At 41.6% G+C, this 14,171-nt stretch overlaps 1 protein-coding gene across 17 annotated transcripts in view; it reads left to right on the forward strand.

Annotated features, from left to right (window-relative positions):
- Positions 1-14,171, forward strand: part of atp2b2 (ATPase plasma membrane Ca2+ transporting 2) — a 627,627-nt gene that overhangs the window by 396,292 nt on the left and 217,164 nt on the right. For all 17 annotated transcript variants that reach the window (XM_048606377.1, XM_048606376.1, XM_048606378.1 and 14 more), the window contains exon 6: positions 7,988-8,113. In XM_048606377.1, the coding sequence (XP_048462334.1) occupies positions 7,988-8,113 (126 nt within the window). The remainder of the gene's footprint in view (positions 1-7,987; positions 8,114-14,171) is intronic.

Raw genomic sequence — 14,171 nt, forward strand, 5'->3', positions numbered from 1 at the left:
AGAAGTGTGACAGCATGGATAGGAAATTGATTGAAGGGCAGAAAACGAAGTTATGATAAGTGGTTATATTTTACGTGGACAGTGATGTAGCCCTAATATCCAGACTAGGGCTATTGCTGTTAATACAGGGAAATGATCTGGGCTATGGTTTCATAATTGGTCATGAACAGGACTTCAAGTGATGTAAGAAGGGCATGGACAGATTAGTAGATTTGGAGATAGATATCAAAGAAATTCAATGCAGAGAAGTCTAAGCAGAAACAATTTGGGAGAATAATGACAAAAGGATGTATATATTAAATAGTAAACTTCATTAGAGTAGAGGAGCTGACACCCCTAGGGGTTTTACATGCATTAATATTTAAAAGTATGAGAAACACTGATACAATTGTCAAAAAGCATTTTGATCTCAATTTTCACAATTGCAGCATAGTGCATTAAAACAAAGTGGTAATTTTTGAAACAATTTGAATTCCATTCCTTTATTTTACTGTATTCACTTGTTTTCATCAATTATAGATTAGAGCTTTAGATGTTTAGAATTGCGCCACAACTACAACTTTGTTCTTGCAATTCTGAGTTTCATGTTCCGTATAGATTTAGTTTTATTCATGATAATAACATGACTGTAAATGATAAGATGATTATTGATTTAATCATACCTTTCAGTAAAAATGCAGTGTTGTGGCACTTTTGTCCAACAGTGGTTTTGGGAGAAAGCATTTCTGTTTGAATTAGTAAAGGCAGAGTACTGTGCTGTGAAATATTTACAAGATGTGAGCTGAAGTTACAATCAGAAACTTTTAAAATTTCATTTTACATTTAAGGTTCCAAAAACTTTTCTCCGTTGATGGATACAAGATGTGCTCACATGTAGCCCATAGGTTCTTTCACATGTGAACAGGAAGGACTTTTCACGCCCAAACAAATGGTCTATTGATACCCTCTTAGGATCATAGAATCCCTACAGTATGGAAGCAGCAAATTGGACCCATCGAGTCCACACCAACCCTCCAAAGAGCATCCCGTCCAGACACCCACCCTCTTCCCCCAATCCCCATAACCCTGCATTTCCTGTGGTTAATTCATCTAACCTGCACATCTCTGGACACTCTAGGCAATTTAGCATAGCCAGTCTACCTAATTTGCACATTCTTGGACTGTGGGAAGAAACCCACGCAGACATGGGGAGGACATGCAAACTCCACATACACAGTCCCTGAAGCTGGAATTGAACCCCGGACCCTGGCACTGTGAAGCAGTAGTGCTAACCACTGAGCCACTGTGCTGCCGTTCTTGGTCTGACTTTACGGACAGGTTACCCCCTTTTCATTGGTGTTGGAATGTTTCTGGAATGGCGATGCGGATGTACATCCATTTCTAATTCTGATATCGAGATCTGGAATTTGGCTTGACTTTTTTTTTAAGCAATTCAATCGGGGGTTTCCAGCTGCGAAATTCAAAAATCAATTTTTATATACTATTGCTCCTTGACAACAAGCGCTCCTTAATGTGTACAATGCAATTGTGGTGTTAACTGTAATGTACTGATCCCTGTGGTTATAGATTGGGGTGAGTAAAGGAGACCTTGCTAGCTGTAGCAGGAAGCCACCTCAAAGCAATAGCCAGGCTTCAACCTCAGGTGGGGTAGGGCCCGTACAGTATAGGGAAGACCCTGACACAAGACTAACTAATTTTGCTTCCAGCCACACCTCCAAATCCATGTGTGTGGGACTGGAAAAATTCAGCTCAATACCACCAGTCAGCATGGATTTTGCTCTTTAGAAGATTGATTTGAATTCTTGGCTGCACGAGTGAAAGCAAATGAATATTACATTTTCTCATAATGCTGCATCACCCAAAAAATGAATTGGGAATCGGAAATAGGAAACGTCCAGACACGAAATAATTGAGAAAATGAAAAATGGAAAAGTTGATGTATTCTCAATGTGGATTAATAGTAACTGCTTTCAGCTTTGAAACAGATTGGCATGAATGTATGTGACAGTCACCTGTCGATGAGTGTTCACCGTTAGGCTTTAAATACTAGCAGAGGGGCCAATGAGTGTTCACAAAACTAACCAATCTGTCACACTGCTTTTTGACATCCTTACCTTCAATAAACATTCCCCAATTCTATTTTTAGTTCTGTCAGAAGACATGTTCTTTAATGACTTCCACTGTACAAGGACTAATTTACTGTGTCAAGGATAATGAAAGACAGCACATGCTGAAGAAATGTGTCACTGCGGTGTGTGTGTGAAACATCCTGAACATTTTGAAATATGTCAAGGTTTTGACTAGCAGCCTTGGATGCAGATTTAAAAATCTGCATTTGTCACAAACAAAATTGTAGATTTACAGCTAATTATAAAATGTATTCTTCCTAGCAGCTGTGCTAATTACAGAGACGAACAGTTCTTAATAAGCCTGAAATCTGTCTGCTAAACATGTAAAAATGGGGATTTAAGATTCAACCTTCGTGCATTCTCAAATTGATCTGTATTGAGAGCTTAAGCTCTGAGGTTTGGTAACTGTTATTACCACCTTCTTGAAGTATAAACATTTATTTGCAACACATCATTGCATTGTTTAAAGGGAAGACACCCACCTTTATTGTGGAATTAAGCTGGGCTGGGGGGAGCAGTCTGTTAAAATGACTCTGTTAAAATTTCATTCGAACACCAAAACAGACCTTTTGTAGAATGAGTATTGAATATATGTTGAATGGCAGTGGTTAGCACTGCTGCCTCACAGTGCCAGGGACCCAGGCTCAATTCCAGCCTCGGGCAACTGCCTGTGTGGAATTTGCACATTCTTCCAGTGTCTGCGTGTGTTTCCTCTTGATGCTCCGGTTTCCTCCCACAGTCCAAAGATGTGCAGGCTAGGTGGATTGGCCGTGCTAAATTGCTCACAATGTTTAGGAATGTGTAGATTAGGTGGGTTATAGGGGGATGGGTCTGTCTGGAATGCTCTGAGGGTCAGTGTGGACTTGTTGGGCCGAATGGCCTGTTTCCACACTGTAGGGATTCTATGAACTCTATAATAATTGAGTTTGATTATCAATTTTACCTTGGTCTCTACCAATGTCATGCCAAAGCTAGCCACTGAAAGCAACAGGACATGATTTACTTCCAATTTTCTTTCTCTGCCCTGTGAGCAGCATTGGCTATGCTCAACAATTGAAGTTACAAGGTCATACAGTAAGGAGCAACTCACACTACACGTTTTGCCGCCCCATTATTCTCAAAGTTTTGAAAACTTTAAAATTTGTGTTACCGTAGTTTTCCCAATTTTACAAGTTCCTGAATGACAGGGGAAGATGGATGTAGCTAGTGATAAGGTGGAGAGCCAGGATTGCTCTGTTATTGTCCCACCACCAAGAAAGCTATCCAGTGGCAAGTTGCGAGTTGAGCAATCAATTTGCATAATTAAAAGGGCAATCAAGGATCATTTTAGGAGACTGCCAGCTGTAAGGAGGAAACCTCACTATGTTAATCATTAGAGTTTGGGGGAAAGGGGAAGTAGTCTTTGGAACCAGATGCTGTATGCCTGACAGAGGGTACTCCAGATAGGAGCAACAACTCCCACAGCCTTAATAATTCAACCTGAAGAGGTTTGCCCTTCAATTGGCACATCTTCCCACTCAGCCATCTTGGTTTTTAATTTGTACCTCCCTCTTGAGAGGTCCCTAATCTGATTTTGCAGCACCCACCTCTCCTGGTATTGCAGAGTAGTTAGAGCTGCCAGTCATCCAGCTGCCATGGTGGCTCAGTGGGGGGTGGGGGGCGGTGGCACAATGGCTCAGTGGTTAGCACTGCTGCCTCATAATGCCAGGGACCTGGGTTTGATTCCAGCCTCGGGCGACAGTCTGTGTGGAGTTTGCACGTTCTCCCTGTGTCAGTGAGAGTTTTTGCCAGCTGCTTCAGTTTCCTCTCACAGTCCAAAGATGTGCATGTTAGGTGGATTGGCCATGCTAAATTACCCCATAGTGTCCAGGGATGTGTAGGTTAGGTGCATTAGCCATGGGAAGTGCACGGTTGCAGGGATAGTGTAGGGGGATGGGCCTGGCTGGGATGCTGTTCAAAGGGTTGGTGTGGACTTATTGGGCTGAATGGCCTGTTGCCATGCTGTGGGGATCCTATAAGAAAAAGGAGGTGGTCCTGTCTTGTGGTGAAATGTGGTCCTGCTTTGAGCAAGTGCATCTTTTCACATTGTGTGCCTCCCATTGTTCCCAGGAAAAATCCAATTTGGTAGGCAGGATTTCAGAGAGTCTACTAAATGGGACTAGTATAGTTTGGTGTTTCTTGGCCAGTATAGACTTGGAGGATTCAAGGGTCTGATTCTATGCTGCATGACTCTATGATTCAAGAGTGCTAAACAAAACGCAAGCTGCCACAGATGGTGAAAATCTGAAATGAAAAGACAATTTAATGAAAATATTCCGCAGATCAGTTTACAACTATGGAGACAAAAAGAAAAGTTAAATTTTCTTCTGTTTCTCTCTCCACCAAAGCTGTTTGATCTGCTGAATATTTTTTATATTTTCTCTTTTGCACCTGTGAGATGAATATTGCTGCAAGTATTGCAGTCAGTGTAAGAGCAACAGTATTTCATAAGTTGCCTGCAGGTTTACCAAATGGTAGGTCAATTTATTTTACATGCATGAGATTGGAAATTTACAATTATAACCTCTCTGCTCAAAAAGGGAGGGAGGCAGAAAACAGGAAACTGTAGGCTAGATAGCTTGGTGTCCATTGTGGAGAAGTTGTTTGAATTGAACATTATGGGAGTTATAACTGTACACCTGGAAAAATTTAAGATAATTGAGAAAAGCTAGCATGGTTTAGTGAAAGGGTGTTTGACCAATTTATGGGAATTTCTTGAAGAAATAACATGCACTGTGGATAAAGAGAAGACTGTTGACATTCTGTAGTACAATCTTCAGAGTACATTTGACAAGGGCCACATACAGGATTATTGCACAAAGTAAGAGTTCCTGGTTTAGGGGATAACATATAAGCATGAAAAGATCATTGGCTGGTTGGCAGAAAACTGAGAATCTGTAAAAGTGTGTCCCTTTCAGATTAGCAGGATGTGATGATTGGGATCAGCAGAAGTCTGTGTTAGACTCTCAAAATTTTACAATTTATATCAATGACTTACATGAGGGCAACAAAGTCATGGTAATTAAATTTGCAGATGATGCAAGTGAGTTGGGAGTACAATGTAATAAGGATGCAGATTGATATGGATAGATTAAGTGAGTGGTCACAAATCTCACAGATGGCATGTAATTTGGGAAAATGTGAAGTTGTACATTTTGACAGGAAAAATAAAAAAAGCATAATATTATTTACATTGAGAATGACTTCTGAATTCTGAGGTGCGGAGGGATCTAGGCATTCTAGTGCGTGACTCTCAGAAAGCTAGTATGTAGGTCCATCAAGTAATTAAGGCTAATGAGAAGCTATCCTTTATTCTGTGAGGAAATGTATATGGAAAAAAAACATTTCAGTTATGCAGGACATTGGTGGGACGACATGTTGAATACTATATGCAGTTTTGGTCTCTTTAGTTAAGGAAGGATGTAAATGTGTTGGAGGTGGTTCAGAGCAGTTTCAGTAGATTCATACGTGGAGTGAGCAGGTTGTTTTATGAGGAAAGATTGGACAGGCTGGGTTTATTTTGACTGGAGTTTAGAAGAGGGAGGGGTAATTTGATTGAAGTTTATAAGATCTTGAATCGTCTTGATGGGATGAAAGTGGAAAGGACGTTCCCTTTTGTGAATCAGATCAGAACTTGAGATTACTATTTTAAAATTAGGGTTCACCCTTGAGGATAGAGACCAGGATTTTTTTTTTTCATTCAGAGGATTGTGCATCTTCGAAATTGACTGTATCAGAAGGTGGTGGAGGCAGGGACTTTGAATATTTTACAGTTGGAGGTAGATATATTCCTGTTACACATGGGAATCATGAGTTATTTGGGGTAGATGGGAATGCGGAATTTGGAACACAAACAGATCAGCCATGGTCTTATTGAATGGTGGAGCAGGCTTGAAGGGCCAAATGGCCTACTTCCGCTCCTAACTTGTACGCGCATATGATCAGGAAAACTGAATGCATCAGTTTGTTTGTCAAACTGTTTAGTTTCTTCTGATTTAAATGAGACATTGCTCAATGTACTTTACATTTCAGCACATAGTTCTCACCTAAGCAATTACACTTTGCATATCCTGCCTTTGTTAGGGAATTAGAAATGCAAGCAGCTTCATTGCACATTTTTAATTATTAGCTAAGTATTAATGTTTCACATTCTCTAAATATAAACAAGACCAATAAAGAAGTCGTTATATTGTCCTCCACATGAGAGGTGGGTGTGAAGGTGTGTTTTCTGAAGAAGGATCACCACTCAAAAAGTAATTACACTTGTGTTCATCTCAAATATCTTTGTTTTGTGTAAAGTAAAACAGACATTTCTTAAATTGCACAATATAAAGAGGTCGTTGAGTCAAATACACTAATTATTCCAAAGGACATTTCAAGCGTAGCACCAAAACTGCTGTAGAGGCAGACATGTAGCAATTACTCATCCACCAAGATTTCCTGGTTTGGCTATTCTTTGCAGGATATCATCATTAGTGACTCCTTTTATGAAACTAGTCAGAAATTTGTGTGACATATGTCCCAGTACTATGACAGATCCATGTTATTCAATTAAAATATTGAAAGCTGACATTTTCAAATAAAGGACTTGTTAATGAGGCCTGCCAATCGTGTCGAATCTGCTAACAATAGTTACAATGCCGAGAATTAACTCATTCATGGTAAGAAAGATAAAATAATTTCTTTAACCAGTTTCTCGTCTCAGTCCAATAATCAATGTATCTGGTTTCCAAAAGTATATTTCTTTTCAAAAGTACGTTCTTAAATGAAGAAAAAGTTAAATTTTTTTATGGACTGCCAACTTTCATTTCTCCAGTGTCCAAAGATCAGTGCAGCAACATAGCAAAATGTTTAGTCTCGCTGTCTTTAAATATTAAAGAAGGCAGGTTATCACCATCATCTCAAGGACAACCAGGTATAGAGAGCAAATGCTGGCCAGCCAGTGATGCCCATGTTGCACAAATGAATAAAAGAATTAACATATGTTGAGCAGACACTCATGCTGGTGAGGCTCCCATTTTGGATATGAGCCAAACTCATCTGTATATAAGCAGGACCTGAAATTGGGACTTGTGTACCAGCTAACTTTCTAACTTAGTGGCTGAATGGTTGATGGTTGTTAGAATGTAGCTAAAAGAATTTGGGAAGAGCATGTTTTACTGTGATCACCTTTTAATGGGAATGCCTCATGACAGTAATTTTCCCTTTATCCAAACATTCTTGTTCAACAAGCATGGTTAGATATACATACACTCATCTAAACTAACAATATATGTTCCCTCGAAGCTCAAGAATTAAATTAACTAATCTATCTCTAATAGCAGGTTTTTATGACGAGATGGGTATAAAACAGATCTTCAGGCCCGGTTTTATTATATAATATTAGCAGGTGGGTATATTATTCTGGTCGAATAATCAAGCTAGCAGAATTGTTTTGTGAAGAAAATGAATCCATTTCATCACAAAGGATCACAGTACGTGTCTAGCTACATGCCAATAAAGCTGCTATTTAGTTTAAAATAGTGCTTCTACTAATTCAGGATGGACTTAATAGCATCCTGGCCAACAATCTTTCAATTAACCAGGTCCTTTTCTGAGCAAAAGCTTAGTGTTAAATCACAGCTGAGGCGTTATCTACTTTGACAAGACATTTCCTTCAACCAATTCCGTGAAGGGTAATTACAAGTTATGATTGATAATGTAATTTGTCTTAAATTTAACTGGTAATTTCTTAGACCTAGTAATATGGTGATGATATTCCATTTGACTTTCAGTGAGCTGAAGTTATGATCTTCATTGTCTGCTTTTTCTTTAAACAGGTACCCATGTCATGGAGGGTTCGGGCAAAATGCTTGTCACAGCTGTAGGGGTTAACTCACAGACTGGCATCATATTCACATTGCTGGGTGCAGGTGGTGAGGAAGAGGAAAAGAAAGACAAGAAAGGTAATTTACTTGCAGCTGAAAATATAGATTAAATCCTTGCAAATTGATCAGTAACATATGACTGGATTTGAAATTGCTGAAGCTCAAGTACTGGTTTGATTCTGACACATGTTAAAATATATTATTGACAAAGTTACGGACCAAAATTTTCCAAAACATTACCTGATTCAAAACTGTGCAGAGATTTGAAGTACTATATCTCCAAATGTTTTCCTTCTTTGCGATTTCCCCAATAAATTTTCAAAGGGATGCAGGAAACATAAATAGTTTTGTGGGCAGACCCAAACAAATGAGTGTACGATTATATGGTAACATCAGTCATGCTGCTTTCCTGTAATTTAAAAATACCCTCGTAAATTGGTTTATCAGAACTACAGAGTTTAAAAGAAAAACCTGTTGGCTCATATTTTGTATTTCCCCTGTTTTCTGTTATGTTTTTGAAGGACTTGTACATTTTTATCTGTTCCTGCTGCCACATAGTGATTTTCTCATTGAGAGTCCCTGAATACCTCTGCCTTTTGGAGGAATAAAAGGAACAGGGAATGCGGGGTAAATCAGACTGGTGCCTCAGGTATTGCTATTGAAGATGTAGGCTGAGCTGTATATACCTTCACTGAGAAGCGATGCCTGTGAAATCGTGGTCAGACCTGTTACAAAGCACTGCTGCCAGATGACTGCTGATGAACTGTGAAAGTCACAATTTCCCTCAAATTTTATCTAATTCGTTCTTTTCACAGAATCGTACAGCGCAGAATAATTCAATTCAACCCATCATATCTGCGTTTTGTTTTGGAATCCTAGTAGCCCCACCACTCCGTGCTTTCCCCGTAACCCTACAAATTTCTCCTTTTCAAGCTACCACTAGATAAACGGTGGACATCAGTCGGTCAGACATGCACAGATCTCTGGAATGAAGAACAGATTAATTGTTTGATGGGGCATCAAGTTTATTCTGTTTACAATGGATAACAAAGAGTAGCAGGAGAGAACTACGAAGTGGCTGGATTCCTGTTAGTGCGGTGGCATGTTATAAAAATAGCCCGACATTGTCCATTACTTTACTTTATGCTGCTACTAATATAAATTTTGAAGCATTGTAATCTCATTCTGTGGCTTGTCTGTAACTTGGTGCTGTATTTCTGCAGTTGTCATCGTACCATCATTTTAAAGCAGCCCACAGTGCTACTAATATTTGACCTTGTAAAGCAAGTCACACACAAGCTCCATGGACATCAAAGTTATCCCCTTTGTCCATCTCTGTGTGGTTTCCCAAACCACAGCTGAAAACAGATTGAATGAGCTATACAGGAGTTATCAAGCACTCCAAAATGTGTCATGCAGTGCTGCAGGAGTCTAAATCAATTTAGAGGCACCTCCAGTGCAGCCAGGCTAGATTTTCAGACTCTTACTGCTGCTTACTCCACAACTTTACTGCAGAAAGTAAAGAGGCCCAGGAGCTGCAAAAAGAACTTGGAGAAGAGTTGAAGACTCATTGGAAGGCAGCAGCTTTGCCATCAGCTTGATAAATGAATCCAGCTGTACACCAGATATTTGCATCCATGCTGAAAATACACAAAACATCCTTTCTAGATCTTCCCCATGCCCTCCAAGCTTAGCTGTTGAGTTAAGTATCTTCCCTTTTCAATATGAATTGGGAATCTTAGCATCCTACTGCAGATGAAACCAGGATCCAACCTCATTGATGGCTGTATCGGCGCCACCTCGTGCTCCCACGAGGAGCTCGAACAGTTCATCCACTTCACCAACACCTTCCACTCCAACCTTAAGTTCACCTGGACCATCTCTAATACCTCTCTCTCCTTCCTGGACCCCTCTGTCTCCATCTTGGGCAACCACCTAGAAACCGATATCCATTTCAAGCCCACTGACTCCCACAGCTACCTAGAATACACCTCCTCCCACCCATCTTCCTGCAAAAATGCCATCCCCTATTCCCAATTCCTCCGCCTCCGCCACATCTGCTCCCAGGATGAGGCATTCCACTCCTGTACTTCTCAGATGTCCTCGTTTTTCAAGGAACGCAACTTCCCCCCCGTCAGTGGTCGAGAACGCCCTCAACCGTGTCTCCCACATTTCCCGCAACTCATCCCTCACACCCCGTCCCCACAATAAGAACCAAAAAAGAATCCCCCTCGTCCTCACATACCACCCCACCAACCTCCGGATCCAACGCATAATCCTCCGACACTTCCGCCATCTGCAATCCGACCCCACCACCAAAGACATTTTTCCCTCCCCACCCTTATCTGCTTTCCGGAGGGACCACTCTCTCCGTGACTCCCTTGTCCACTCCACACTCCCCTCCAGCCCCACCACACCCGGCACTTTTTTCCCTGCAACCGCAGGAAGTGCTACACCTGCCCCCATACCTCCTCCCTCACCCCCATCCCAGGCCCCTAGAAGACTTTCCACATCAAGCAGATGTTCACCTGCACATCTGCCAATGTGGTATACTGCATCCACTGTACCTGTTGTGGCCTCCTCTACATCGGGGAAACCAAGCGGAGGCTCGGGGACCGCTTTGCAGAACACCTACGCTCGGTTCGCAATAAACAACCGCACGTCCCAGTCATGAACCATTTCCACTCCCCCTCCCATTCCTCAGACGACATGTCCATCCTGGGCCTCCTGCAGTGCCACAACGATGCTACCCGAAGGTTGCAGGAACAGCAACTCCTATTCCGCTTGGGAACCCTGCAGCCTAATGGTATCAATGTGGATTTCACAAGCTTCAAAATCTCCCCTCCCCCTACCGCATCCCAAAACCAGCCTAGCTCGTCCCCGCCTCCCTAACCTGTTCTTCCTCCCACCTATCTCCTCCTCCGCACCCCCATCTCCTACCTACTAACCTCATCCCGCCCCCTTGACCTGTCTGTCCTCCCTGGACTGACCTATCCTCTCCCTAACTCCCCACCTACACTCACCTTTACTGGCTCCATCCCCGCCTCTTTTGACCTGTCTGTTTCCTCTCCACCTATCCTCTTCTCTATCCATCTTCTATCCGCCTCCCACTCTCTCCTTATTTATTTCAGAACCCCCTTCCCCTCCCCCATTTCTGATGAAGGGTCTAGGCCCGAAACGTCAGCCTTTTTGCTGCTATGATGCTGCTTGGCCTGCTGTGTTCATCCAGCTCTGCACCTTGTTGTTTCGGATTCTCCAGCATCTGCAGTTCCTACTATCACCCCCATAGAGAAAAACTGGTTGAAGTCAATTATATTTTTGCTCTGTTTCTATGTGTGCCTGTATAGACTATATATATGTGTATCTTGCAACAATGTTTCCCCATGATGATAATTGTTATGGCCAGTTCTCAGGTGATGGTCCCCAATTCTTTATGATTCTGGACATGATTCCCCAAATGGTTATGGTCTGAGGGGAGGAGGGAGGAACTGGCTTCTCTTCTGAAGTCAGCCTCTTTCCTGGTTGGTCACAACAAGTTTAATTCAGTAAGGATCCCTTCCCTTGTAGATATCTATTCCCAATCCAAATGCACCTAAGTATTAAATCAAGTCAGGCTTTCTTGGGTTAAACTAAATGTGCAAAACAAAAAAATGACGTAGATGCTCACAATTTAAAAATCTATGTTGAGTATAAAGATAATAGTTTTAAAAAAATTTGAAGTGTAAATGGTGTAATGTTGCAGCTGTCATGTTGGATAATACTGGTAACACGGACAATGGTGATGAAGCAGTTGATTTCATGATTCTCGGCTCGGCGATTAACTGATGGACCTTGGTCCTGTTTCCTTCTCAAAGGTGACCTTACTGTTTTGCATTCAGGGTGAGAGAGAGAGGGAATCTTTCTTTTATCTGCAGCATAGAATAATTTTAATAGCTCCTGTCAAGCTGTGTGACCTTCACAGCACACTGATCCACACTAGCATATCGGCCCAATAACGCACACAGACCAGGAGTTGCAGTTGCTTTGTAACTCTATTTTTGTTTGCATATCTCTGGAAGGAAAGACATGTCTGCAGTTTGGGACCGATCTAGTTCTTCACTTGGATGAAGAATGAAGAGGCTGCCTTCTGTGTATAAATGACAGCCTTCTGGAGTTGAAACTGCTCTCGTCTCATAGCAGCTGAGTTCTGGCTGAACTTGTTGCAGTACTTCCAGAAATGAATCATTGGAATTTATAGCTCTAAAGGCAGTTGTTTGATCAATCATTTTAATACTACCTGTTTGAGAAAGCAATCCAAAAACAAACTCGGAAGCTGTTGTCTTCCCAAAGCTGCTTTGTTCATGATCCACTCTGAAGGAGAAAGAAGCTGATGCCCAAATCTTAAACCTATTCTGATTAAATAAAACGATGTACCACACAATGTAGCAACACGTCTAATTACCAAGGAAGTGAAGGGTAGCGGTGCAGAGGGTGAGGCAGAAAGAGTCCTCTGTCATTTCACAAGACTGTTTTAGGCCTTTTGAACCTCTGTGGAAATTGTCTCCATTTCTTAGATTACTCCTCACAATTGTAACTTTTCCACTCCAATCATCATCCTGGTGAGCTTAAATTGCATACTGTCCTGAGCTTTACTATCATTCCTATAACGAAGTGCTCAAAATTACCCACATTATTACCACTGTCATTTAACCATTTCCAGTGTGTTATGTCTTCCCTACTTGATACACTTTTGCAATAATATTCAAAACCATAAAGCTGAAGGGCCTTTTTATGCCTTTATATACCTGCAATTGCACTTTCAGAGCATCATGTAGCTGCGCACTGCAGTTACCAAGTGAACATGTCTAAAGGTTCCGAATATTTCTGAGAGTTTTGGCATTTGTAGTATTGGCAATAGACTCAACATTTTACCTACAGTCTATAGCTATTCACCAAAACAAGGTACTTTCCCTATCCATTTCAAAGTAGTCAACAAATTCTTGTTCCCACGTTCTTGCGGTTGCCATGGATTGAAAAGAATCTTGGTTCAAACACATCTCATTCTGAGGAACACCACCAACTTTCAGCAATTCCTCAGTATCTATTGTCTACCAGTGGTGGTTGAGGCCACTACATTATGGGTTTTCAAGAAATAGGTAGATATAGCTCCTGTGGCTAAAGGGGACAAGGGATATGGGTTTGGGCATGATTAGAGTTTTGGACTCGATAATCAGCCATGATCATTTGAATGGAGGAGCAGGATCAAAGGATCAAATTGCCTACTCCTGCTCCTATCCTCTACATTTCTATCTTTCTCTATCCTTGTATACCAAACATAACTTCTTGCTACTGCTTTCATTTGGACTATCTCTGTGTGCTCTTAATGAAGTTCCTCTGACAATCTCACTCTACGTCTTGGCAGGATAATGAATCTGAAACCATATTGGATACAACCTTAATCTACACTCAGTTAATTTCTACAAATACACATGCAATTTCTTAGCATTACATGTGTCAGGCCAGAAATTCAAAAGAAAAAAGAACAAAAGATAAGTACAGTACAGGAACAAACCCTTCGGCTCTCCAAACCTGTGCCGATCATCATGTCCTGACTAAACATACCTTCTGCCCTTATTCGGTCCATATCCCCCTGTTCCCTCCCTATTCATGTAACCATCCAGTTCCCTCTTAAATGTTGCCAACATGCCTGCTTCCACCACGTCTTCTGGCAGTGCGTTCCAGGCTCCTACCACACTCTTGTGTGAATAACTTCCCTTGCACATCTCCCTTAAAGCCTCTGACTATCCATTCTATCTATGCCTCATAATTTTTTTTAATAGAATCCCTACAGTGTGGAAACAGGCCCTTCAGCTCAACAAGTCCACACCGACCCTCAGAGCATCCCACCCAGACCCAACACCCTAAAACCCACTTAATCTACTCATCCCTGAGCACTACAGGCAGTTTAGCATGCCCAATCCACCTAGCCTGCACATCTTTGGACTGTGGGAGGAAACGGGAACACCCGGAAGAAACCCACGCAGACATGGGGAGAATGTGCAAACTCCACACAGACAGTTGCCCAAGGGTGGAATTGAACCCGGGTCCCTGGCACTGTAAGGCAGCAGTGCTAACCACTGAGCCACCTTGCCGCCCA

The sequence above is a fragment of the Rhincodon typus genome, chromosome 16 (genome assembly GCF_021869965.1).
Source record: "Rhincodon typus isolate 14 chromosome 16, sRhiTyp1.1, whole genome shotgun sequence".
In the NCBI taxonomy this organism is placed as follows: domain Eukaryota; kingdom Metazoa; phylum Chordata; class Chondrichthyes; order Orectolobiformes; family Rhincodontidae; genus Rhincodon; species Rhincodon typus.